The sequence below is a fragment of the Thunnus thynnus genome, chromosome 16 (assembly GCF_963924715.1).
Source record: "Thunnus thynnus chromosome 16, fThuThy2.1, whole genome shotgun sequence".
Classification (NCBI taxonomy): Eukaryota; Metazoa; Chordata; class Actinopteri; order Scombriformes; family Scombridae; genus Thunnus; species Thunnus thynnus.
Window position 1 is genome coordinate 20,706,715 of NC_089532.1, and position 26,134 is coordinate 20,732,848.

Genomic DNA, 26,134 nt, shown 5'->3' on the forward strand with positions numbered 1-26,134 from the left:
TCAGAAAATGTTGAAAAATGTGCATCACGATTTCCTAAAACTGAGGTTAACATATTCAAACAGCTTGTTTTGTCTAATTAACAGCCCAAAACCCAAAGGTATTGAAGTTACTATAATAGTAACTAATTAAATGCGAATAAAATATTCACATTTAATTATTAAATGATCAAAAATTTTGCCAATTCATTTTCTGCTGATCAATTATTAATTTTATCTACTAATTGTTTCAGCTCTACATTAAAGCAATGGACGGAAAGATTTTGTATGTGTGTTGTTCCCTACCATAGATTGGTGTGATTACTTCCCATGTTCCCCCACCTGTCTATTAAGATCTCCTGGTATGTTATAGATGTGTGCATTCACATGTATGCGTGAGAATGTGTTGATGACGTGCTCCCTGACAAATCCCCAACAAGCTTCTAACTCAAACCTTTCAGTTCCTTAACTAGTACAGAATAGTTGAAGCATGAACAAAAATGGACGTCTTTACAACTGCAATACCTCAGTGGAAACCATGTCAAATCAGTTTAATTTGAGTTGCCTCGTGGGAGTTATCCAGGACCGATTCAATTGACTTCTGCAATCGATTGGTTAAGCTCATAATGGTAGCATTACATTAAACCAATTGCTATGGTGTTCACACTATAGCCAAATATATCATTAGGTAACTCCCAGGTGCAGGAATTACAATCAGGATCACGATGGTAAACATCACTATCAACTCTGCCTAGTAAGCACTTCACCTTAAACATACACCCACACACGCAGATCTCTCTTGTGTAATAAGCTCAAATTGGAATGCAACAGACCAATTAATCAAAAGTAGTCAGTCTAGTGAGGCGGCCGATTACAAGGTGTGACAAGAAGCTTGAAATTGGTCCTTCCCTTCCATCCATCTCTATTGACTTTCAGAACGGCGTGTGCACGCATGTGTGCGCCTATATGCTGATACACGGCTGATTTTCTACCCGGTGACTCGATTTCTTTCTCCCCGCCCCAGAGAATAAACTGATGGCTGTGCTGTGATTAAATTCCGCTCTTCGTGACAGCAAAAATCTGATTTACCAGCACCAATATCTCACCCTGTGTTTTTTTTTTTTTTTTTTTATTGCCTTCACAGTGGCTGGCTCTCCCTAATGGAGGCAGAGGGCTTTTTCTCCTTGTGTCTGAAATGTGCATGTCTGCAGTGACATAAGAACACACATAAACCTGTCTCCCCCCCCCCCCCCCCCCCCCACACACACACGCACACACACCTATCTTCCTTTCTTCCATTCAGTAAAAGACAAATGTCAGGGAGCTGAGCATCAGCAGAAGTGGTGCAGTGCAGATCCCAGCGCAGTGGGACTGACTCATGTCGCCGGGCAAACAAAAAGACAGACAAATAGAGCGAGAATAGAGAGAGGAGAAGAGGGCAAGTTGTCCTCTCTAATCCACCTCCTTGCTGACCTCGGGTCAAATGCTGCATGGCATCTTCTGACACGGGCAATTAGAATAAAGCCATGACAGCCACAGCAATTAACGATGCTTTCTGGATATTTGGCCTGGATTTACTATGAATTAAACACTGATGTAATGAGCACAACACTCCTTTTTTTCATTTAGCCATATCACATTATGAGCAGGTTGGTAAAAGTTTGCCAATCACACATTCCCAATGTTTAGAACAACTACACTGCTTTAAAAGGACATTAAATATCTGCTGCATCAATGAACTCACACACATGCGCTCTCAGGCTGTCAGCCACGTCTACATCATTAACACATGGCTTTTTGTGATGACCGCGCACACTCATTACTGCTCTCAATAAACACCAGCACACTGATTCTCCCCATATTACATTATCACAGCGCTGAGGCGTAATTCCCAACGGGACAGGTTCACACTCTCTTTAATGACTTCAATAAAGTTGGTTTACATATCAAAAACCTGACCGGATATTCAACAACCAACAGGACAGAAATAGGCGTGCCATCTGCCATAATTCATGAGGGACAAACCATTTGGCATGTTTACAGAGGAAAATATTCTTTTAAACTGGTTTGAGAGGGAATTCGGGAGTTGTTTCAATTGCAGAGTACCTTTATTGTGTTTAAAACCAAAGCCAAGACTGCCAAAAAATATTAAAAATATGATAGTTGTGTATGTTTGAGTGAGGTGAGGATAATAGAAGCATATTGGTTTCTTCTGAGGGATTTGGCTTTGCATCTGGGCATGCAGGTCGGCGTGTACATGTATACTTGTGTATGGGAGTGTGTGTGTGTGTGTGTGTATGGGAGTGTGTGTGTGTGTGTGTGTGTGTGTCGGGGGCGGTCTCTTCTCTCAGTCTGCATCCTGCATAAAGTAATAATCTGTGTTTATACCAGTGGCTATGATGGAGTATTGTAATTATGGTAATGTCGAGAATTGAAGCTAGTCTGGTTTCTGACAGCCCTGCAGCTGCCACTGTGAGTGGGCACAAACACATACACAGACACACAAGACACACACACACACACAATGTGCACACTTTTATTCATACAAACCTAGAACTGAAGCGAGGTACAGTATGTGGATTAATACTTTTTTTTTTTTTTAGCACAAAGACACACACTCTAACCACTCCTACCTTGCTGTGCTGTACAGTCCTGTGTGCGCAGTGCGAGTGACCATTCTCCAGTCCTACACACAGGGACTCGCCACCATCCACTGCAGCACACACATCTGGAGAGAGACAAGAGAGAGAGGAGGAGGAAAGTTTTATCTTATGCTCGTACCACCCATCACTGCATCTGTACAACAGTGGTTTCTGCTTAAGCACATTGTTCTACCGACCACGAAACACAAACAATGCTGGCTGGTTTCAGTCTAAATCCGTCATGGGTGCCTGCCAGTCGCACAGAACTTAAATATGTCTCCAATCTGAAAATGGCAATGGCATTCAGATGTTCCAAAAAAGAAAAAGAAAAAAAAAACACTTGGCAATCCTAATTAAAGACTTTGTTATCTCTGTCCTTGTTTGCCTGGGAAAAAACCCTAAAACGGTTTTGTAGATAAAGTTCACTGCTGGTTTTCTTAAAAATCCCTCTTAATGAAATGTACATTTGCATATGAACTGTCCTGAAAGGATGATATTATCAGAATAACTGTTTTGAAAACATTTCTCTGATTTTGCCTACTTCTCATTAAATTCAAGGTCCCGAGGACAAACCCTCTAGCAGTTGGCGCATGAAAAGACTTTATTTGTAATTGTAGCCTGGGAGGCAGGCCAACGTGACTGCAGGAAACAAAAGAAAACTTCTGGACCTCCCGTGGAGCTGAACTTCTCCTTTCTGAGCTGGCAATCATTTGTCAACCAAATGTCTGACTGCTAGAGCAGAGTCACTAAAGATATCTAAGCATCTGATTTCGATTCTCTTTTCTTATGCGTTTGTATAAGGCTGAATGAATCAAGATGACAGACAGTTTCTTTTTAGGAACGCTTTCATGAAATTGTTTGTGTCATTTGTGTCAGACAAGTGTTAATTCCCCCACTGTTGGCATTTACCTCACTGCCTCCTCATCAGCCTGCCTGGGATCCTATGCCCTCTAGAGACAGAGAAGAAAACTGCAGGGCACTTTGATCACGCCACTTACTGTAATGAGGCCTGCAAGTCATTAATCCCTTTGTGTTCAATTACAGCTGTAGTGGAGGAAACGATATACTAATGAATTATCATCATCACGATGACCCTTTTTTTGACCGTTTTTTTAAATGATGAAAAGTCATTTAAAAAAAGCAGAAATTGAGGATGTCAGCTGCACAGTTCTGGTAAAGTTTTGTAAATTTAATTAGAAAAATCTATTCTATTAATAAGGTCATTGCTTGCTGCGTGGGGGTAAAGTGCATAATGTGAACCCACGACATCCTGTTTTCAAATCTGCTCTCTGAACATTTTGCAAGTCATACTCTTTCCTAATTTACATTCTCATGTTGCTTTACCATTATTAGAAAGCTTAAATATTATGAAAATAACTATTTAAAATATAAAACTTTTACATTTTGCTCTTTTTTACTTATCTATTAACTGACCATGGGTAATATTCAATTTGTGTGCCTGATCCGACAGAAAATTAATCATTAAATTAACTGTTTTAAGATGATCAAATTATCGTTTCAGTCGATCTTCAAGCGTAAAAGCCACATGTTCACTGATATCTGCTTCTCAAATTTGTGGCTTTTCTTTGTCATATATGATGAGCAAACTGGATATTTTCAGTATGGATTGTTAGTCAGATTTTTAGAGGCAAATTTTTCATTTTTTTCTGACATTGTATAAATAAACAACCAAAATGATCAGATATTCGAGAAAATAACATAACTCTTATGTTATGTCATAAAAACCATCCATTTCTTACAAAAACAGAACTGTACCAAAACTTCACACACATTTAACGCATCAGTGTACTTCAGTTATGTATGCCTTACCTTTAGGACAACTCTTGAACAAGGAAACTATGTTTCTATCAGCTGGGTATCAGCTGTGTTTGTCCGGCGACAGGAATGACCTTACTGTTCAGCTCTGACACCTCGCATCCACAGTGAGATTAAACCGAGCTGACAGGATACTTATACATTCCAGCAATAATGAGCCCTCTGCGGTCAAAAGCCCCTCCTGGCCTTTCATCTCCCTCAGGACATACAGAGCTGTGAAAACTTCATTCGGAGCTTTCTACCACTTTTTTTTTTTTTTTTAACTTTTGACAGTGAAGACCGATTGAGTCTCTTTTGAGGAAGTAGAGCTGTGAAAGATCTTAACTGTAAGGGAAGTGTTGTGATGGTCTTGTGGTTGGGGTGACAAACAAACTACTTTCTCAGTAAACGTTTTTTTTTTTTTTTTAGGTTTACATGAATCCCATTCCCTTAAAACTATATCACGTACACAAACTTCCCAACATATAACTAATCACAAAATAAAAAGATGCAATACAGCAGGCAACAACATAAAACAGAAAGAGACAGAAGAAAAACTGGTCTTTAACTTTGAGAAGCGGTAGACCCATGTGGTTGTTTGCAGGATTGACACCGCTTGCTGATGGTGTCACTTACTGAGAAAACTGTACACATATACAGAAGAGAGAAGCGTTACCCCGATGGGTGTGCCGAATTGTCGCTTATCAAAGGAGATAAAATGTCTTTCGTTGTTTGTTTGAATGCATCTCTCTCACACACACACACACACACAGGGTCCCATGTGAAGCTAACAAACTAGATCTAAAGGGTATCATTATCTACTTCAATTTCAATTTCACTGTTGAGTGTCATGTGAAAATATATAGCCTCTTAGTTCAAATACAGTCTCGCTGATGACTAAATCTATTTTTCTCACTAGTATGAGAATTGTGTTGTTGTGAGTGCATATGGATTTAAGCACCTGTGGAGGACTTGGCTCGGTGCTTGTGTTTGGGAGCCGGGTGGTTGGATGCCACGTTTAGAGGCAGCGGCCCGTCCCGCCTCATGCTCAGGTGGAGGGTCTGCTCAGCAAACAGCGTCTGGATCAGTGCCAGGTCCAGCCCCGACACACAGCGGCCATTCAGCACTAGGATCTCATCGCCTGGACGCAAACCTGGGAACACACATAAGCATGTTTCAGCATATACCGCACACGTGTGATTTCAGGATTATCTGTGTCTATCTTAGGCGTGTTGGCACCTTCGCTGAAGGCCAGTCCATCAGGGAGCACCTCACTGACAAAGATCCTGCTGTTCTTTTGACTGTCTATATGTCCTGTTACTGCGAAACCTGGTAGGAGGAAGAGAAAGAGAGGAAGTTAGACTGATAGGCACAGAAGCAGCAAGATTAAATGAAGGATCATGAGAGGTACATGAAACTACAACCACAACATCCATGTCTGACTCACCAAAGTCTCCAGTGCCACTCGGCTTGCTCATGTGCAGCGTAAAAACATTAAGTGGGACCACCTCCAACTGATCATTGACCTACAGGGTGGTATCAAACAAATCAATAAACAAGAAATAAAGAGCAGATAATGAAGAGCACTCTGTGTCAACATGTGATTGTCTGGCCTCCTCACCACATCTCGGAGGAACTCGCCAGGAGCCACATGTCGAAACTCCACGTCCGGTCCCACTCGCCTGTGCAGTCGGAGGCAGTGCAGACCCGGGTCCAGCTGTTTCACCTGTTTATACAAGAGTCCCTAATGTTTAGCAGCCCATATGCACACAATCATCGGACATGTTTCACGCACCAACACTTAAGTCTGACAGCTGCTGTATGGCAGAGGCGTGAATTATTCACCGACTTTACAGTCAATGATGAGTAATTTTGCGGAAAACAAAATAGCTTTACCCAGGGGATTACAGAAAGTGTGTGTGAGAGTGTGTGTGTGTGTGTGTGTGTGTGTGTGTCCATCTGACTGCAGTCATTCTTAGGGTACTGTGTGAACTCGGACACAGGATGGATAGGTGTGTTATTTCAAGCCCATGGGAGAGTAATACAACAATATCTGCTGCTACAGATGCTCCAACAAAGACCATTTTACCATTAACAAGACTACACCTGATGTGGCTGATCATTTTTAGAGCAGCAACTTTCTATTTACACATGACAACTAACCAAATTACAAAAGTACGAATAGCAGGATTATGTACAAAGACTAGACAACAAAATCCAAATGACATCACTGATTTTGTTTGTTTTTATGCTACAACCGTCAGGAATATTGTTCATTCATTGCGGTGTCATGTGATCATTTATCTGTAACCGGCTGCCAAACCAACCTTGCAGGCTGCAGAGAGAAGGTCGGCAGCTGTCTGGTCTCTTCTGACGGGAACTTGGACTGTCAGGCTGTCTGGCATGTAGACACACGTCAGCACGTCTGTGGCACCACTGATGCTGTCCCACACACTGCCCTCAGGGGGCGACATGGAGTAGATGCTGGTCAGCACATCCAGCCTCTGTATCGGAGGAGAAGGGGGGGAAAAGGAAGATAAAAGAGAGAGGGGGGGATGAGCAGCATGAGATGGAGGAGAGTGAAAAGGAAAAGGGGGGGAAAGGAAGTAAACACAGTGGGGGTGAGAGAGAGCAATAGACTTTGAGTAACAGCACACAAATCAATACAGTTCCATTAGTCTAAATGCTTGGCTGTGGATCAAGCATTGGAGCAAAGATGTCATACAATTAGCCTTTCAGAAATTCATTTGACAACGCAGACGGTAGTTGCTTCACATAATAGTCACCGTAATGACCGTGTACACGAGAGAATTAGCAGGGGTCGACTGGCAGGTCTAGACATCCAGATGATATCTGTGTGTGCGGTTCCCCAGGACTTATTTACTTTGGAACGCCACAAGAGTAATTTCGAAGTGATATATAATTTATTTCAAAATCAGTCAAACTTTCACATCACATAATTATTTGTTGGTGGCATTAACAGTGAGGTTTGAGCTGGGTATTGAGGCAGGGAGTTAGCCCACCACCCGGCCTCACAGGCAGCCATTTGGGGGTTTTGGTTGCGACTTTGTGTCTCTGGAGGGAAAAGCGCCACTGCTGTGTTGTGGGGCTGTGGGAGACGCCAAAGTGCAGCCTAAGACCACAATTATCAAGGCTCTAGATCTTGAGGAAACGCTCAATCACACCAAATGTACCAAACCTCATGGGCTGAAGCAGTTAGTGATTCAGCACTTCTGACAAAGACGATATGAGTTCTCGGTTTAACTGAGACATGGGACCCAGAGAGATAATTGCCTCAGTGAATAGGTCTGAGTATATAGCAAAGTTTTAAATGCATTACTGGATCATAAAAATGGAGAGTGGTGTGTGTGTGTGTGTGTGAGTGACTGAGGCTTTCTCTCTGTTGTGCATGTGTGTGAGCTTTTCTGTCTGTTTCAGAAGCTGTTTGCGTGCTGTTGATGCATCAACTCAAGAGGAAAAAGACCTTTTTCCCTGCCAGACAAAAAGCCTAAGGGACAAGCTAAAGTCTCTGATTCAGAACACCACTTAGCACCACACACACAAATAGCGTTCTACCCGGTGTAGCTCAGATAAACACATGCACACAAGCAAACATTCGCCTCATTTTCCATCTAAATGTCCCCTTGACTAGTCTACTTCAGGAATTAGTGCCAAAATAAAGGTGTTCTTGTTCTTACGTCAATGTTCTTTCCAAAATGTTTCCCTAACCTGTAGGGATGGAGGAACACAAGGTGCTGCTTCATCACCCACCTTTACCCACCCATTTGGGATGTGAGGTCATGCTTACAAAGTGAGAATGAAAAACAAGCCGTCATGGCAACTGGTTTCATAACCGCCACCGTTTGTGTCCCGGCAACATGGCGTGACCGGAAAACTAAGATTTGGTTGCCTGCGCTGACCTGACCGGCAGCTGACTAACACTGTACACTCATTCATGGTCAGAGAGGGTTGTAACGGACCGACGGTTGCCCGGTCAACGTTCCACAAACGACTGCCAAGAGTGCAGTCCAGGCACACGATGGATCTCGACAAGTGCTCTGTGTGGAGAGAGTGTGTGTGTACGCTATTTATGTTTGCATTCAGCCAAATAATTCAAACCAATAACTTCAGTCTTTCCTCTCAAGTGTGGAAATTATTTCCAAGCTTGCCGTCCTCCACCCTGGCGCTTCTAAAGATGGACTGTGAAGTAACAGGACGTTCGGTGGCCGCTGCACAAACACAACCTTTCTGTTCCACTTAGCAACTGAGTAACAAAAATACTGCAATACTGACTGAAATAGATAATAAGCTAACCATGAAGAAGAAACAGAAGAGTAGCTGTGGACAATTTCAGCCCATTTCCCTCTATTACATCTATTAAAAGAGTATTTTCAGGTTCTTCTTTCCACCATAGTGACACGCTGTTCTACACAATCATACACACAAGGAGACAACGACTACCTATGCTGCTCTGCTGCCTGTTTCTCAGCCATGACTTTAAAGTTGAGGCAGAGGTGTGTATTCGTGGGTAGCAGAGTGTGGTGAGAGGTGGTGACACAGAAAGAGGAATCCGTATGTCATGAACAAGAACAGTTGGATGATCACCAGCCAGCAAAAATAAAAAAAAAAAGGGAGACTAAAAACATTTGTCTCAGATGGTATTTTAATCCTCCCTGCCAAAGGAGAGGAACGTGAGCGGAAAAGTGAGCTGTTACCATATTTCCAGAACCCTTCCTTTGGAATTTACTTAACAATAACATTTTTATACATTTCTAATATGTCATGTGTGAGAAGGCAGAAGTAAGTTAGAAAATCACTCTGTTTACTGTGCAAAAGCGCTGAAAGTCAAGCACTCATGTCATTTTTCTAACAGCAAGATATTCACTCACTCCTCTACTGACAGCAGGAGTGGGTGGATGGAGGCTTTGAAGAGCAAAACTATGCCAGTCAACGTGAGCTCACTTTTAACCTCTATAGGAGCCAGGGAAGCTGGTGTACTGACAGGTTCAGCCCATATAGATGTTGTGCTTTAAGCAACAGTCACAATCTATGACTAGTGCCAACATAACCTCAGTCTGTTGAAACAGCTGGTAGGTTAAAATCATATAGAAAGGATAGTAATCACACAGCAGTACAAGTAGAATGAAGTTTCGGCACAAATACACATTCAAATACACCCTTCAATTGACTTGACTTCAAAGGATTAGTGGAAGATGATTCCTAAATAGAGTAATTCCAGGGATTTGTGACCCAAGTTGGACAACAGGCACATAGTCATCAAGACAGAGAAAAAGAACTGTATGTGTCGACAAAAATCAATACAACTGTGCTATCCACCCTCCCCTTCTTCCCACCCTGAAGAGGCTTAATCCCCACATCAAAATGGATTCTAGTGACGACCTGTTTTCCACATTCACGTCCAAATCTAGGAAAGATCGAAACACTCAACTAAGGGGAAGCTGCTGCATTTAAAGCAACATTAAAGTGTAGACCCAATGAAGGCCATCATTGTTTCCCCAAACCACTTCCTGTTCTGAATCCATTTCTAGGCCCTTAATGGGGGCAGTTTTAACATTTGCCACATTCATCACAGACTCATACTATGAATCATTGCATCCTGTGGAACAGTGATCTTCATAACACCCGTTCTGCTCTTCTAAAAGTGTCCATTATACTCATCTGTCAGCACCACACTTCATCTGTTCGTCCCGGAAAACTTTGAGGAGATTTTATTTGAAGGAAAAAACATACTGTAGTATTCTGCATATATGCATTTATGATATATATAAGCTCTAGAATAGTGGCACACATACTTATTAAACCTGAAATAGATTTTATGGTAACTTGGGGGCAGCAGAAATAGCCTGTACTGACATATGATCACCTTTAAGTTGATGAACTCGTGAAGAAAAAGCAAACAAGCAATATATATATATATATATATATGTATAAAGAGTGAGGTCCAAAAGTCTACACATTGAAAATATTTAATATTTATATTTAATATAATATTTAATATTTTCACGTAAACCTGGAAATAATCAGAAACTTTGAGGATTGAGGAACATTTAAAACACAAGAATGACATGTAAAACGAAGAAGAAATATTTAAGATTCTGCACTATTTCTAGATCAGACATTTGTTGAAGTGACCAACTTAACTCCTTTGTACAAAAGGTACAATACATCAATCTAAGTTCCCTCAGAGATAGAAAAGCAATTTAATCACAGATACAGAATTTGCTGAATAAAGAATGTAAGACTCCAATCAGCAAAAGTAGTGTCAAAAGGAGGCTGTCTTATTGTGCTCTCAGAGGACAAGTAGCAGTTTCTAAACCACTTTTCATGAGGGGAAACAAGGCCAAACACTTGGGCTGGACTAAGAACCAGCATTTCACAGTGGATGACCGGACAAAAGTCCTATTTACTGATGAATCAAAATTTGAGATTTATGGAATAAACAGGGTGTATGTAAGGAGACAAATAGGAGAGATAATGATACACACTGACAGTGAAACATGGTGTTGGGAATATTCAAGTCTGGGGGTTTTTTGCCTGCTCTGGAGTTGGACACCTGCAGCGAATCGACTTCACCCTGACCAAGGAGAAGTACCACTCCATTCTTCAGAGACATGCTGTACCCTCTGATTTGCATCTTTGTGGAGAAGGATTCATACTGCTGCAGGATAATGACCCCACACACACCTCAAAGCTTTGCAAGAACTACTTGAAAACTAAAGTCCTGATTGTCATGGACTTTCCTTAACAGTCACCTGACCTCAACTCCACTGAACATTTATGGGGAAACTCGAAGACTGAGAAAGCCAATCATTCTGTGACATCACAAGAAGCTCTTTGGAGCACTGTCAAATCATGCTGGGATGACATGGGTCATCAGGTTTTGCACAAACTTGTGGAGTCCATGCCAGCCTGAGTGCATGCTGCCATTAAAGCAAAAGGGGACATACCAAATACCAAGATACTCTGAAATTCATGTACATTTTTCAAAGATTCAACTTTTCACTCAAATTGTTAAGCTGATATTATCATTTGTTATGAAAAAACCCTCTTCTAGGCTGACATTGCCCCCATCCACAGGGCACAAGGGGTCACTAAATGGTTTGATGGGTATGAAAATGATGTGAATCATATGCTATGGCCTTCGCAGTTATCAGATCTCAACCCAATTGAACACCTATGGGAGATTTTGTGGAAACTTTTAAGGTTTGGAGCTGAATCTCACATTTCACACTTCCTTAATGGAGGCATGTAACCACCCAATAACCTGCAAAATGCTGCAGTCCCATCGTCTGGCTGCTCAGATGGCCAGAATTCACACTCGTTGATCATTCAACACTCTTACCATACACACATACACTCACACTTTCAATCAGCACTTCTGGTCAACACTTAAACTCAACACCCTCCATTAACTGAATTATACCGTGAATTGGACCCCTGTCCACACCGGAGTTTAACACCGTTCTACTGCTGTAATAAAATCTGTTGTTAAATGTGCCATCTATTTATCTTTCAGACACCTGCAGATCAACATGAAAGGAATGTTTGCTTTGATCCTGGACAGGTAATACACAGAAGTAGACACACGTACACACCATATGTCAAAAATATCTTCACACAATCCACCATCAAAGCTATGAGAGACAGCAGAGGTCAAAGCAACAGGACTTGTTTCTGCCACGGCTACTTCACGCTGAAACCGATCAGTTGACACATTAAATGGTACCACAGGATGGATATGACAGATGGCAGTGGAATTTTAAAAAGATATATCAAAGATCCACAATCTGTGACGGACAAAGTCACTGAGAGCTATGACTCACCTCGGTGCTCCTGGGAGGTAGGGCATACGTTTGACCTCCTGCATCGCTCTCAAAGATCTGAAATCAAGACACAGGCAGTTAGAAGTACAGACAGTGGGGCACCACACTGATTGACTCATAAGCAATTAAGAGACCAGCCACTTCGGCAGCACAATATTAGACACACACGGTGCTATTATGTAGTTAATTAAAAACTACGCGTGGCGAGTACAGCGCTTTGATACTGCTTCCAAGCGGGGTCTGTAGCCTTTGAAGGCGCAATGGTGGAAATATGCTCTGTGTGAGTGAGCAGAGGGGGTGTGTGCGGACACTGAGTGGTTTCTGTGTAGCAGAGAGATGAAAGGGGGAAACAGCCTGGTTATAGATGAGACGATGACAAGCGCTCCCCCTCTCCATCTCCACATTCACCCTTCGGTGTCAAAATCTCTCACTTCTTGATCCATTCTGTCTCCTTCAATCTCTCCTCTCACTCCTCTTTCTGGCTTGTGATTGTAAGTTGTGTTGTGTCAGGCTGAGCCTGATGTTGGAGGTGACTCTGCAGTCTCAGCGGGCTCTTTAAGACAACAGTTACACAGAGCTGTCCATAATCTGAGGGTGTGACTCCAGTCCTCATTCAACAGGCTGCAGTCAGCAGTTTTTACTGAGACACTTTGTGGCAAAAAAGTTCTCAAAATGGGTCTGACACAAGCTCAAACATGCTTGTATTTTGCTATGAAATTAAACCAGTTGAAGCTAAATTTCTTGCCAAATATTTCCTCTGAAAATATGCACACTGCAGTTTAAAAATAGTGAAGGGAAAGGGCTATGTATGGGGTCATTATAATTCAACCTGATCCTTTTCCCAAGAATATGTTTGACAAAATCCAACTACTTTTCTCCAAGAAAAAAAAATCCTTTACAATCAGAAAAACTCTCTGGCTCCTGTTATGGTAGTAAGAACCCTCATCTGACCTCTGATCAGCAGGCTACAGTAACTCTCCCTCCCCAACACAAGTACATTTATAAAGTGGCTGTAAACAGTGCTGCTCCACCGTAAACTGACTAATTTTAGAAAGCTTTACGAACTCTCCCACAAATCCTCGGACCTTTCTGGCCTACTTCCCACAGCCGACTGCCGGCCAGCTCCTTACTGTATACATAGCTCTGCTAAGACGGATGAGAGATGAGAAAACGAGGCAGAAGGAGACGAGGGGGGGAGAGCATGACTTTGGGGCAAGGTTGTCAAGCGCAGGGGTAAATGGGATTTAGGCTTAGTCAACACAGATGAGTCAGTATGGAAACTGTGGGAGAAGGACCGGCAGCCAACGTTCTGATGTTTATGCTCTGAGAAATGGGGGGTTTGGGAGAGAGGACGGAAAAAAGAAAGACAAATTGTGAGTGAAATTGGGGGGAGAGTGAGATAAAACTCTAGGTTTAAGAGATTAAATAATCAAAAAGGAGGGAGAAGCAAAAAAAAAGAGTTTGTTTGATTTGGAAGGAGGGAGATAAAGGGAGAGCATGGGGTGGGGGGAGGGTGGGGGGGTGAGTACTGAAAGAAGATATCTCGAAAATCTTGGAGAAAGTACAGTCCGAGAACCTGAGAAGGTAACAACAGATTAAGTGTATGGAGGAGAGTTTGGCTCCTCTGATGGCCTCCCTGTCCAAATCCCTCTCCAGCAAACACGTGTCTCTTCAATACCACATGAGAGAAGCGCCAGGACAGGACTGATGATGTCATCTGAGACGACCACGACTAAATTTCACACAAGTCACAGAGAATAACAGAAAACCGAAACTAACACTACAATGACCTTTTACTCTTGTAAAAAAAAAAAAGAAAACAACACAAAAACAGCAGATGTCCAGGAAAACCCAGGACTCTGAAAATCCCTTGAAGCACTAACAGCCATCAAGTGCTCCTTATTAGCCTCTACCTGTATGTAAAAAAAGCACTAAAAAGTGGCTGTGAGAGAGGAGGGACCTGTAGAAAAAACAAAACAAAGGGAGGCTGTTTAATATTTAGCGTCTTTACACCAACCATCTGCTGGTGTCTGCAGGGCAGAGGAAAAAGTGGAGAATGCCATCTACCACATATGGCTTTTAATAATTCATGTGTGTGCTGCAGCGCCACCTCCGCCTTCTGCACTGCGAAATGTAACTGGGCCTCATTAGGGTGGCCGGCTGGAGTTCCCCAGCAAAATAATAACATACACACATACCTAGTCGTTGACAGACGTGCGCACATGCACAAATACAAATATCACGGAACAGGTGGTGGGACGGATTAGCTAGATAAAGGCCGAGTGAAACAGGACAGGCAACATTTTGTAGCAGTCAGAGCTCACCTAGTGAGGAACATGATTGGTCCTTAGCTGCGCTAGCTCCAAAACAATAAGACACCATATTGACTTCACAGCATAAAGAAAAATGGGAGCAGTTAATCAAAACCACACTCCTCTCCCTCCCATACTCTAAACTAATGAACAAAGGTCCATAAAAGACTTGAGCAAATGAGTGTTTCCTGTAGCGATTCTTAAAATAGACCACCAAGAGTAGAGTATTCTCCAAAGCTGTACCTTCAGGGTACACAGTGGTGGATCCCTATATCAATAAATAACCAGTCTTCATGAGTCTAATTACTAACCAGAGAGGATTTAGACTCCCCCCTCCGCACCTGGGTAAGGAATGCTCCCTTATGTTGATGGGAGGTTTGCACTCAAACTTACAGGAAAGGAGAGGGGGGGGCACGTGAACTTATGTGCTTCTAATTAATAAAATCTCCTTGGGGGGAAAATGTGCTGAAAAGACTGCATGACTGTAAAAGTCTCTTGCTTGCTTTCATGTCAGTGCAGGCATATTTCATTTGAGTAAGCAATAAAGCAACATGTTTGCAGGTTGTTTTGTTAATGAATATGCACAATGTGTACTCAGGGTGTAAGTATCAAGACACCGTTTTTCTGAGCAGCACACCCCAAGAGACTATGTGCATGACAGTATACTTTGATGGGGTGTGCATGTATGCTTATGAATTCTGCATGCTCATGTCATGGGTGTGTGTGGGGGGGGGGATAGTTTTCTTGCTGCTGAATGCATGAGCTGGGGGATCCTGCATTAAGAATCTGCTAATCCAGACCACCTGAAGAGTTTCATTACTCTTGAATTCAATGGAGATTATTTAGTGTCACTTCAAGGTCTAAGTGCTGCTGTAAGGCTTTCAACATTGACAGGAATACACAAATACTGATATAAAGCTGGTATATTACATAATCTTTCATCTACTGGTAATACTGGTATCTGTTTTTTGCCTTAAGTGAGTGCTGATTGGCTCTCTATATGTCACATATTAAAATAATTTGTCCATTACCACTACGCCTTTATCTGTAGTTTGTACAAAATAACGCAAAGACAGAACACAGTGCAATCTTTGTGACATGAGAATAATTGCACAAACACCTTCAACCTAATGAAGCACCGTTTGCTGCACAATTTTATCCTGAGGCCAGCAAGCTGTACTGAGTTTGACTACAAGAAAAAACACCAACAACAGTGCATTTTTAATGCAGCTTTCATCTGCATTTTACATACAGTCATAGAAAATTCAGGACACTTGATATTCCTAAAAAACTTAAAGTTTTAACACATTAAGTCTAACACTTTTGATTTTTCTCACACTTTAAAAAGAGATTTAAAAGTAGTGAACACTTTGATACATCTATGTCAACATAATAAAAAGAATTAATACCTACTACAATTTTACGCACTTTTGGTATCTATATTATATTCAAAGTGCCAGTATTGTTTTTAATCATACCAAGATCTGTGTGTGTGCTCAGCAGTACCTGTGATGCAGAGGGCCTCTTTTCCCGACCTCTCTTGGTCAGGTTGTCGAGGCCTTTGAGCGAGGAGAACAGGCCTCTCTTGCGCTGACGGTAAGTCAGGGACAAAGAGCGCCTCCTGAGCGTGGCCTCATCTCTGGAACAGATCTGAACAGATACACACTATCAGGACTATAATCATTTAGCTAAAACAAAAATGTCCTTCTAATCAGACCATCTTAATTAGGTTTATTTTCCTCCAGTAATGCATAAAGGGGGTGTTCACAGGATGCCTTTTAGATTTGAATGATTAAAAGATTTTCAAGGTTGCTGTTTGACATCAAGTAAATTAAAACTGAAGCATCACATACAAAAAGGAACGTTACAAAGCATCTAAACAGGACAAACTGCTGGTCCCTTGATTTTTTATTCTGCATAGTCATTCATCTGTCCCTCCCCTAGCTCGTAGGCACTGTCCTGGGTTTCCTCACCAGTGCGTGGAAGGAGGAGACAGAGAAGATGCCCAGGCGTCCCAGGGTGGTTTTGGTGGGGCGGCTAGCAATAGCTAGCAGGCTCTTTGGGTTGGGCAGCTCTCCACCCTGTAGACTGGCCAAGTAGCAGCGCATCCTGAAGAGATCCATGTTAAACCTCTCCAGGTTCTGCTCCCACTGCTGGATCTGAAGGAAGAGGAAAAACAATACTTTGGTAAGTTTGTTGGGGTCTCTGAATGTTAATTTGGTGGATGGTTTTGGGTGGTGGTTTAGAGAGGAGAGTAGGGGGTGGGAGGGTAGGGGGGTAAAGAAAAAATGAGAGGGAGGGAAGGGAGAGTCAAAGGGGGGATCCAGGGTCAGTAGAGTGCTTTCCATTAAGCTGCAATTGCTTGCAGATGTTGGTGGAGGGTGAGGACATAAATTGGAGGGTTGATAGTGAAGGGTGACTGCATATCTACCAGAGGAGCGAGAGCGTGTGTAGTAAATCCAAATACCCATTTTTTATGCAAGTCTAGAGAGGGTGGTGATGTTGCACAGACCACCCGTTAAACCCCCACCCCATGTGCACACAAACACACGTACACACACATACAAAAATGTACAATTGCCTTCCCCCTATCCCTATTTGCACTGTGTAAGCTATGAGAAAGTGCTTATTTTGTTGGCTGGAGACTAGTTTTAATGAGAACACTCAAGTTAAACAACCCTCTATAACAACTGCCTTTAATAGGTCTCGTCTGCAGTGTGAGTTAATTTACAATAAGACACCCTTTGGCATTGTCCCATTAGGTCTCATTCACATTGATGGCATTCTTTAGGATTAAGAACAAACTGGGAGGGTGGCATTTTATGAACCTCAGACTTTTCAAACATCTTGCACAGAAATCACCATGGGGCCATACTGTGCAATGTGAAAAACGACTATGTACATAGCTGTGCAGGTGGCCTCAGTTAACAAGCCTTGAGTGAATGACATTGAAGCCATGATTCCCATTGTATACTTGGACCATGAGAACAACAGCTAGGAATCCACATGCTTTGGTTAAAAATGACCTTGCATTTGGCATGCTTCTTATTTACACGACTGGAAAAATTAACAGAGTGAGGCATTACGTCATTTTCTGAGCAAGAATGGCAAAGGACCCCAAACATCAAGCCTTATCTCTGGAAAATCAGTCTCTTTAAAATTTGAAATATAGATTACTACTATATGAAAGTTTTTGAGTGTGTTTTTGTAACACATGCTTCGTGTTAAAAAAGTAAAGTTTGATCCATAAGCAATAAAACGCACCCTGAGGTTCTGCAGCTACAGCCTTACTTAAGTACCTTTCAGTGGCTAACGTTAGCTAATACTAGCAAAGTTTGGATAGATATTGCTGTATAACAGATATTACTGAGTCAGTTTATTAACTTGATGAATGTACTTGGGCTACTGTTACACTATGTTTTAGCATTGTGTCTACAGGTAAGTAAAAGTTACGTGGTCACATTTTACCTACAATGCTAATTAGCAGCAATTGCTACGTACGATACAGAGATTATAGGCGACTAACCTCATGTTAAGTCGTATAAAGCCATATAAAATATGTCAAAACAACTACACAACTATAAGGTTGGCCTTCTTATTTGGATAATGGTAGTCACATAGAGCATTAGCATGGTTAGTATTGGGCACCAGGACAAATAATCAACCAGGGACACATGGATGACTTTCGTGTCTGTGTTCTCATCACTTAATAGGTAGGCTGACAAACATGTATTCCTTTCACGTTTTCACTTTGTCCGAGGGCTTTTCTGTCGGGTCTTGGTGTTCCTCTGCTGAACCTGAACTCAAACACTTTCTACATAAATCTTCTGATGTAAGGAAGCAAAGCACATTTTTTACCCTGCTATTCTTGGGACATTATATATAACATGGTGTTCTGGGGGAACTGTGAAGTAATTCCAGTGAGTAGTTTGAAGATGACTTTAGATGAGGAGGGAGGTATTAGTAAGTAAATCAGATAAGCTCCTTCTTCAAAAGCAAAGACAAATTTAGGAGAGTTGCTGCTTTGGAAAAACTCATGTCTATGTATAACTATCACACAAGATCCTAGCATGCTTCTGATTTACATGCCATCTGGATGTGTTTGACAACAGTCGAATATCCGCATCTTCATTCAGGGATGTTCAAAAATAGTCCTGTGCATAAAATTCGATTTGATGATTCATGCCAGGGTGCATCACTGATGAACAGAATTCTTTTAAAAAAGGCCTATGCAGTATTAGTCTGCTGCTTCATGGGACTTAAATCAGTGCTTTAAGACAATCAGGCAACATCAGTGGAAAAACAGGGCATGTTGGGGCCCATCTGGCCTGCGTGCACAACTTATTTACATCCATTTCAGAGCCATTAAGCAAAGCAGAAATAAGCCTTTCTTTTCACAGATCCTCATCTTTTCTTGGTTCCCCCTCTTTAACATCTGCCCCCGGCTCTCCATAAAAGCCCTAATGCATAATAAGTCTTTCAATGCAACTTGATCATAGTGTGTGTGTGTGTGTATGTGAGGGTGTGTGATAGGGGGCAAAGGCAGACTTCAAAAGAGGTCTACTGGCACTGATTTCAGTAGACATGGGTGGGGGTGGGGGTGGGAGGGTACATCAAAGTAGTGCCCTGTTGGTGCTAGACAACCCCACCGAAACCTTAAATCTATCATCAGCCTCAGGGCGCCTGTATCAGAGCCCTGTCCAATACCCCTCTGACCCTGTCATTGACTCCTACCCCGTCTGTCTCTTGGTCTACTCTGAGGTGGCATACTGCCTAATTGGAAACAGATACAAGCACACGATTGGTCAGTCCCGTAGTCAGGCAGTGACATCTCCACTGGTCATTACTGCGGTGAGCTGCCTAGCTTGTATCTTGCTTGTTCTTCATAAAAAAGATACTCATATGTACACTCAGGAAGACCAAATATGAGTCCTGATATACTCCAAAAAAAACAGCAAGCATTTTTTGCTTTTTAAGTGCACAGACATGAGAAGCTGATAAAACACTGACCCTCATGGCTACGCACATGCAGAAAGCATAAATTTGCCTTAAGAGGCGCTTCAAGTGACCACCTGAGTCGCAGACAAATGATGCAGCTGGATTTTCCCGCGTTCCACAATAAACACTAATTTCTTGTAAAAGTATTTGTGTTCTTGCTACGCTAAAGGTTATGGGCTTTTTATACCCGTCTATAATCTGCTGTGCTGTATGTAGGCTACAGCACAGTGCTGGATGCTTTGGATTCTCCCCCAGGCTGTGAGGAGGAGGAAGAGGATAATGCACGTTGAGAGCCCATTACCAGGAAACATCTGGAATCCCAATCTGATGCTCGGGGAGCGAGATGCTCCCCTGGGCCCCTCACGATGTGTTTGGGGATTGGTGCATTTAGGCCACTTCTCCCACCAACAGACGAAAATAAAGCAAAGGCTTGTCACCGCACTCACAAAATCAGGAAATATAAGTAGGGCACATCATGTGGTTGCTACATGTGTCACGTGGTATAATGACACACAGAGGAGTCTAAAAATTAAAACTTAGCATGAAAAGAGCATACGTTATGCCAGCTGATCTATCGATGCTGTAAAGTAACCCAGCAGATTTTCTGTGGAATCTGTCCCAGGGGGCAAGAAAAGCACTGTAAAATATTCTCAGTGACACTGCTATTCATTTTAGCTAATTCTACTAATATCTCACTATCAATATCATTGTCACCAACTAACCTGGTTTTCAATGGCCTTGCGGTTTTTGGGATCGCTGACTACCGTCAGCTGAAGCTCAGCCATCTTCTTCATCTTCCCATCCATGTCGATCTTCTGCAGCAGGCCACGGACCTGGCTCCGCAGCAGACGCACTGTATCTTCCTTGCCCTGGCGCTTGGCCAGCAGCGAGGCACTGGCAGAGTGAATGGCTGTCACCCAGTTTTCCAGGTCGGTCTGGTTGCTGGCCTGCAGGGGCAAAGAGGGACGCGAAGTTCAATTTGATGAAGTAGCAAGAGATCCGAAGCCTGATAAATCTTCTAGGATTATCAATACGCTGCTGTTGTGTTATTCTATCATACATCACAATAAGATCATTGAGTGGCAAGCCGGGCTTTGCTGGATCAATAAATGAAAACTTGATTAACGGTGCTTCTATGAAAAAGCGCTGGTTATGAATTGTTTCTGAAATCAAACATATATTTTACCCGTTAATAAGCCATTTCATGATTATCACTCTGTCTTTATAAGATGATTCACTCTGAGGCGTTTGTTATGAATCAGTTGAACCTCTTTTAGAATAAGAATGACTCATGTTTAACAGGCCATGTGAGTGGAAACAAAAGGATGAAACCCACACCGTCTTCACGTCATAAAGTTGATTTTCTCACTGCTTGCCTCTGGGGTTATTTCAGATCCACACTACACTGTTTCATTAGATGTAGGTCTGGACACTGTGCATATTGCAGTCTGGGGAGCTTGTAATCTTGAGTGGAGGAGGTTACAAGGCAAGAGCTGAGGCTGGCCATGAATTTGGTACTGATATGTAGGTCAGTAAGCACAACAGGCAAATGGGCTCTCAGAACCCTTAGCGGGAAAGTTTGGGCACTTTGCCTGCAAGTCCCTGCCAGGCTGGAATTGGTCATTTCAGATGAGATACGTGAGGGAAGGGAAGCTCAAAGTGTGTGTATGTTGTAATTTAACCACAACCATGTACTGAATCTCTGCACACAAACTTTCTGACTTTCTGCCTAAATGTACATTCTGACAATTCGAGACGGTAAACTAGTGAAAGTAATGTGGGAAAAAATTTTGTTATGTTGAGTTGTAACAAACATCTGCCATCCATTACATCAAGCAAAAGTTGAAGCCTGGCAAAATATTCAACAATGAACAAGATTTCTCACAGACGTCATTCACAAGATTTACCACTGATGATTTAACTCATCTGCCGTGGATTTCAGAGAAATGTAGCTGATGTGTTTCACCTGGAAGAGGTAGACATCTCCGTATGAGTTGCTCAGGCAGAAGACATTCTCCTTTTTGGGGTGCTCAGGAACGGCCTGGACGATGCTGTCCTCAGCCAGGAGAGCATAGCGAGGTGATAGATCCTGCTCTGGAGAGCCTTTACCATATGTCTCATAGAACAGCAATGTACATCCTGAAAAAAGATGAGATGATGAGAAGTACAGACACAAAAAGTAAAAGAGATGGACACAAAAATAAACGCAAGTGAGTGAGGCAGAAGACAAATAGGTGTACATCATCAAGCCAAGTCTCTCTAGACTGTAAGAGTTTGGGGCTTTTAACAGCTGTTACTGTATGATTTACAGACAAAATGTCCTTGTAAAAAAGAAGATAAAAGAAGTGAAGTTCAATTGGACTGAAATATTTGAAACATTGAGTGCGAATGTTTTAAAGACTCCCAAAAGGCCACTTGGAATCATAAAAATAAGACTGTCCTTGCTCTTCAATACTTAAAAGTAATGTGTGTGAAAGCAGCATGTGTACATGCACACATACACATACACACACATCAGGTGGCCTGAATTTTATCCATTCGGCCAGAAGCAGCAGCGTAATTCCCTGTAAGCTTTTAGGATTGGAAGAAAGGACAATTACTAAATGTCAAGTGGGATGCCAAGGGTCAAGGACATGACTTCTGTTAGGAGGAAAACCATGAGACCAAAGAGGAACCTACCTGTCTGTCAAAACTGAATTATACAACAAAAAATTGGATAATCTACTTAACATTGAATTATTTTAAAAACACAAAGTCAGCACAATCTTGGACTCAGCTTCAAGGAGAATGGTGCATAATTGCTCGTCTCACTTGCTCCTCTGTCCCAAGACTCAAGCTCACCTTTCAAGGTCACCCAGTACTGCTTCCACTTGCGGCGAGTCACTAGCTCCAGCTTCCTGTCCTTGTGCAGGGTTACGAGGGGTTTGAAAGAAAGCCACCCGGCCCGTCTGACCACCCCTTGCTCCTTTTCAAACAGTAGGTCCAGCTGCTCCAGGGAACCCTCGGCCGACTCGCTGCTGCTCTCCCCCTCCTCGGTGGAAGCGTCTCTTCTTTCGCCTCCTCCCTGTCCGGTGCCCATCTCTAGCTCCCTCATGAAGTTCTCATAAATGTTCTGGCGGAGGGCATCGTTGGTCGTTTGGTGAATAGCCCCTGACGATTGGGCCCTGGATGCTCCTGGGAACCAAACGAGGCTTGAGACCTGGGAGGGGGAGCTTGTGTCTGCAGTCAGGCCATCAACTCCACTGTCAAAGGCATCGCTCAGGTCCTTGTACCTGGTCTCCTGATAAGGCACAAGATAAGCAAAAAGGTAAGGGTGAGATGTAGGAACTGGAGGACAGACAATATGGGGGAAAGCATCAACAGTTTCTTTAATTAGTCGCCATTGAGGATGTTTCATACTTAATTTACAGATTCATTGTTCCTAACTACATTTAGGCAAAACCCCACCTTGTCAGCCCCAAGACATACACACCTCTGTATATATGGCAAGCCCTATGAGCCTACCATAGAACAAAAATCAAACAGTACTCTTTTCAATTAGCCCCAAGGCACTGCAGAATTGGAGGAGAAACTTTTGAAAAAATCTAGTCAAACCCCTCGAACCTACTTCAAAGTCTGCATTACAGTCTCTTAATCTTTCACTAGGCTGAGAAAGTGGGACAAATTTCCTGTGATGGCACCTGGGAGGTTGGAACCCTCCAGGCTCAGACAATTTCACGTCATTTGAGGTCTGCTGTGGCTTCCCAATTCCCCAAATGAACACTTGATGGAATTGCACTCTTTCATGCCTAATGACAGCCTACCTACACTTGACTAGATTGCAGCATTGATTCTGCCCCTGGCAACAGAATGGAGTGCTCTCAACATGCAGACACACAGTATCATGCCGGAGCTCATTCTCCATCTTTGTTTGTTCTTGTGTCTCATGCAGCTTCGTCCAATTTTTCTTCATTCTTATCCTTTTTTCATTGCATTTCTTTTGTGCATTTCTTGATATTTAGCAAACAGTTCAAAATTGCCTCACGGGACTTGACTTGAAATATGCCTCACAAGCATGCAGACATATTTTCAGCCTATATATGGAAAATAATAGCGATGTGATCCCTTGATTCTGTGGATGTATTTTCTTCTCACATCCCGTCACCAGAAAGGTCAGCTTTCCTGCAGCTAGCAAGGATTCAATGAACCCTTTGAACCCACAGTGTTCACCTGCTACCATAAAATACAAAGTATTTGTATAGTATAGTTGTACGAAAATGTGTCCTGAGCACAGGGTGTGTCTTTTTCAGCTTTCCCTTGTTTCCTTTAGCCTGCACAGCCCAAATTTATCCACCCTCTCCCAGCTGCTTCTCATTTGGAGCAGGTTCTTGGGCTTTGGCATCGGGGTCGCGGTGTGACCTTTAAACCCACAACAGAGCCCTAAAGCCCAGGTGGAGGGGAACCAGAGCTGGAGGTGCTCCTGATTTTGGTCAACCCACTGAAAGGAGGCACTGTGACCGGCCCTTGGAGATATACGGCAGTGAACAAAATGGCCCCTGGGGGAAAGAGGAATATTCAGCCTGAAAGACCAACTCAGTGACTTTAACATGAACTTGTTGCAGCCTTGCTAAGTCAATAAGTAAGAGAACCTCTGGCATAAATAACTGATACATTTTTTAATTTGCCCGAATTGACCAAAATTAAACTACGTCAGGCTTCTGATTCTTCTGATTTCATGAAAGACATTGTTTATCTCTTTGTTACCAATACCTAGAGCTGGCAGATTTTATTTTCTTTGAGTAATCAAACCCATTTTAAATGTTTATGGAGGATTTCTGCAGGCTTCTATCTGTTTTATTTCTGGATAAGGAAACAAAGACTGAAGTTAATCTGTGGGTGCTAACCTACCCCCTAAAATCGGTTAAGCACCAACACATGGCCATAGATTAGCACGGCGTTATGGCAGGCAGGAGATTTAGAGGGGACATTATTAATGTAAAGTGGAAGCCCAGTAACACTTAAAATGAATACTGCCTTTCTATTGCATATTTGTCACTACATGGTTGAGCATCAGGGTCAAGCCAAAGGATCCATAGTAGCCATATTTCACTCAGGATTATCTGCTATTTAAGTACAAAGAGAAGCTTACTAATTCTTACTTACTTACTCTTACTTAGCAAAGCAGAGAGGGCCAGCTGTACACAATGATCATTCTATTCTGTCCTTTTGTTTGTTGTCAGATCCAACTGACCGAACACCAATCCCTATTAGCAGATTTACTCTCTAAGGACCATGAGGAGAGCCCAGAAAATCTGCACCACATAACAGCCAGAACAACCATAAGTCATTCATTAACATTAGAGTAGGGGTGGGGTTAAATTTTCAGCTAGGATTTAGTTTCACTCTAACAGAGCCTCTCAAAGGCTTACAGCTATTCTCTTGGCACTGCCCAAACAGCGTGCTTAAAACTTTTACAAGGCAAAGCTAAACGAATTAATGCAGAAACAATTGCTTTCAAGCCTCAAAGACAGAGGGACATGGGTTCAGGCTCAGTTTAAACAAATGTTCTATGTCAAATTAAGGCTATTAAGAATGTAGTGTTTGTAGAACGAAATCACATGGTTCTTAAACATGTGCTGGCGACATGCAGACACGCTGTGGTTATTTTCAACACCTCCTCTGACCCAAGCCTGTATGGTACAAGTATCATTTTGCTACTGTGAAAACGTCTATGTATCAGCCGTCTGCTCTCTGTTTCATTGCTAACATTTTTCTTTAGCATTATGCTCCATTCTCAAATGTCCATGGACTTCCTTAAACCACCAATTGAACCCTTCAAACCCTTTTTAATAAAATACAGTGCTTGAGCTAATGAGCACAGATCATAACAGACCCCCTGTAAGATTAATAAAATAAAAATAAAAATTTCCACCCTTACAGCCTACAAGCACATCCAACTGTAAACAAAAGACATCAACATGCCACAAGTACTGTACATTCAATGACTAATCACAATCAGTATGCAATAATGCTTAAGATCTACCCACCCAGATGCAGTCATCATGACATCTGCACATAAGCTCCCAACTTCTTTTCCACGGAGGATCATCCATGTCTTACATTGAATGAGGGTGTATCTCTCATCCTTGTTCCATCCTCACAAAAACAACAAGACCCAGCGCTGGCTGCCTTACAAATTTCATTTTGTGCCACCCCACTGTGCCCCGTCCTCAGACAGCTGGTGTTGTGGTGCTAAGGACCAGAGGACGGTGGTTGGTTCCTGGCCATGCCAAGCCCACCGCTGTGGCTCACGATCAAATAAACATTGCCAGGCAGGAAACTGTCTGTGCATAGCTGTTACTGATACCCTCTCTTGTCCAATAAGCTGTTGCTCTAGGGTTAGTTATGAAAGAACTACAGGCAACCACAATAAGATGGTGATAAATGCATCTATTGTGTGCTTAAACTATGAGAGCTGTGGGTTACGGGGCACACACAACATCTATGCAAACTATTGGTTTACATACCATGTAGATAAGATCTCTGAATGAACCCTGTGTGTGATAAA

General features: G+C 42.4%; 1 protein-coding gene across 4 annotated transcripts in view; it reads right to left on the reverse strand.

Moving 5' to 3' along the window:
- tiam2a (TIAM Rac1 associated GEF 2a) overlaps window positions 1–26,134 on the reverse strand; it is a 92,097-nt gene that overhangs the window by 20,531 nt on the left and 45,432 nt on the right. For 3 of the 4 annotated variants that reach the window (XM_067615003.1, XM_067615002.1, XM_067615004.1), the window contains exons 4-16: window positions 26,094–26,120; window positions 22,429–22,867; window positions 21,554–21,726; window positions 20,310–20,534; window positions 16,563–16,748; window positions 16,096–16,239; window positions 12,278–12,334; window positions 6,761–6,937; window positions 6,055–6,159; window positions 5,881–5,959; window positions 5,673–5,762; window positions 5,395–5,586; window positions 2,610–2,704 (exon numbers count right to left, since the gene is read on the reverse strand). In XM_067615003.1, the coding sequence (XP_067471104.1) occupies window positions 2,610–2,704; window positions 5,395–5,586; window positions 5,673–5,762; window positions 5,881–5,959; window positions 6,055–6,159; window positions 6,761–6,937; window positions 12,278–12,334; window positions 16,096–16,239; window positions 16,563–16,748; window positions 20,310–20,534; window positions 21,554–21,726; window positions 22,429–22,867; window positions 26,094–26,120 (1,989 nt within the window). The remainder of the gene's footprint in view (window positions 1–2,609; window positions 2,705–5,394; window positions 5,587–5,672; window positions 5,763–5,880; window positions 5,960–6,054; window positions 6,160–6,760; window positions 6,938–12,277; window positions 12,335–16,095; window positions 16,240–16,562; window positions 16,749–20,309; window positions 20,535–21,553; window positions 21,727–22,428; window positions 22,868–26,093; window positions 26,121–26,134) is intronic. The other variant, XM_067615005.1, reaches the window with a different exon arrangement.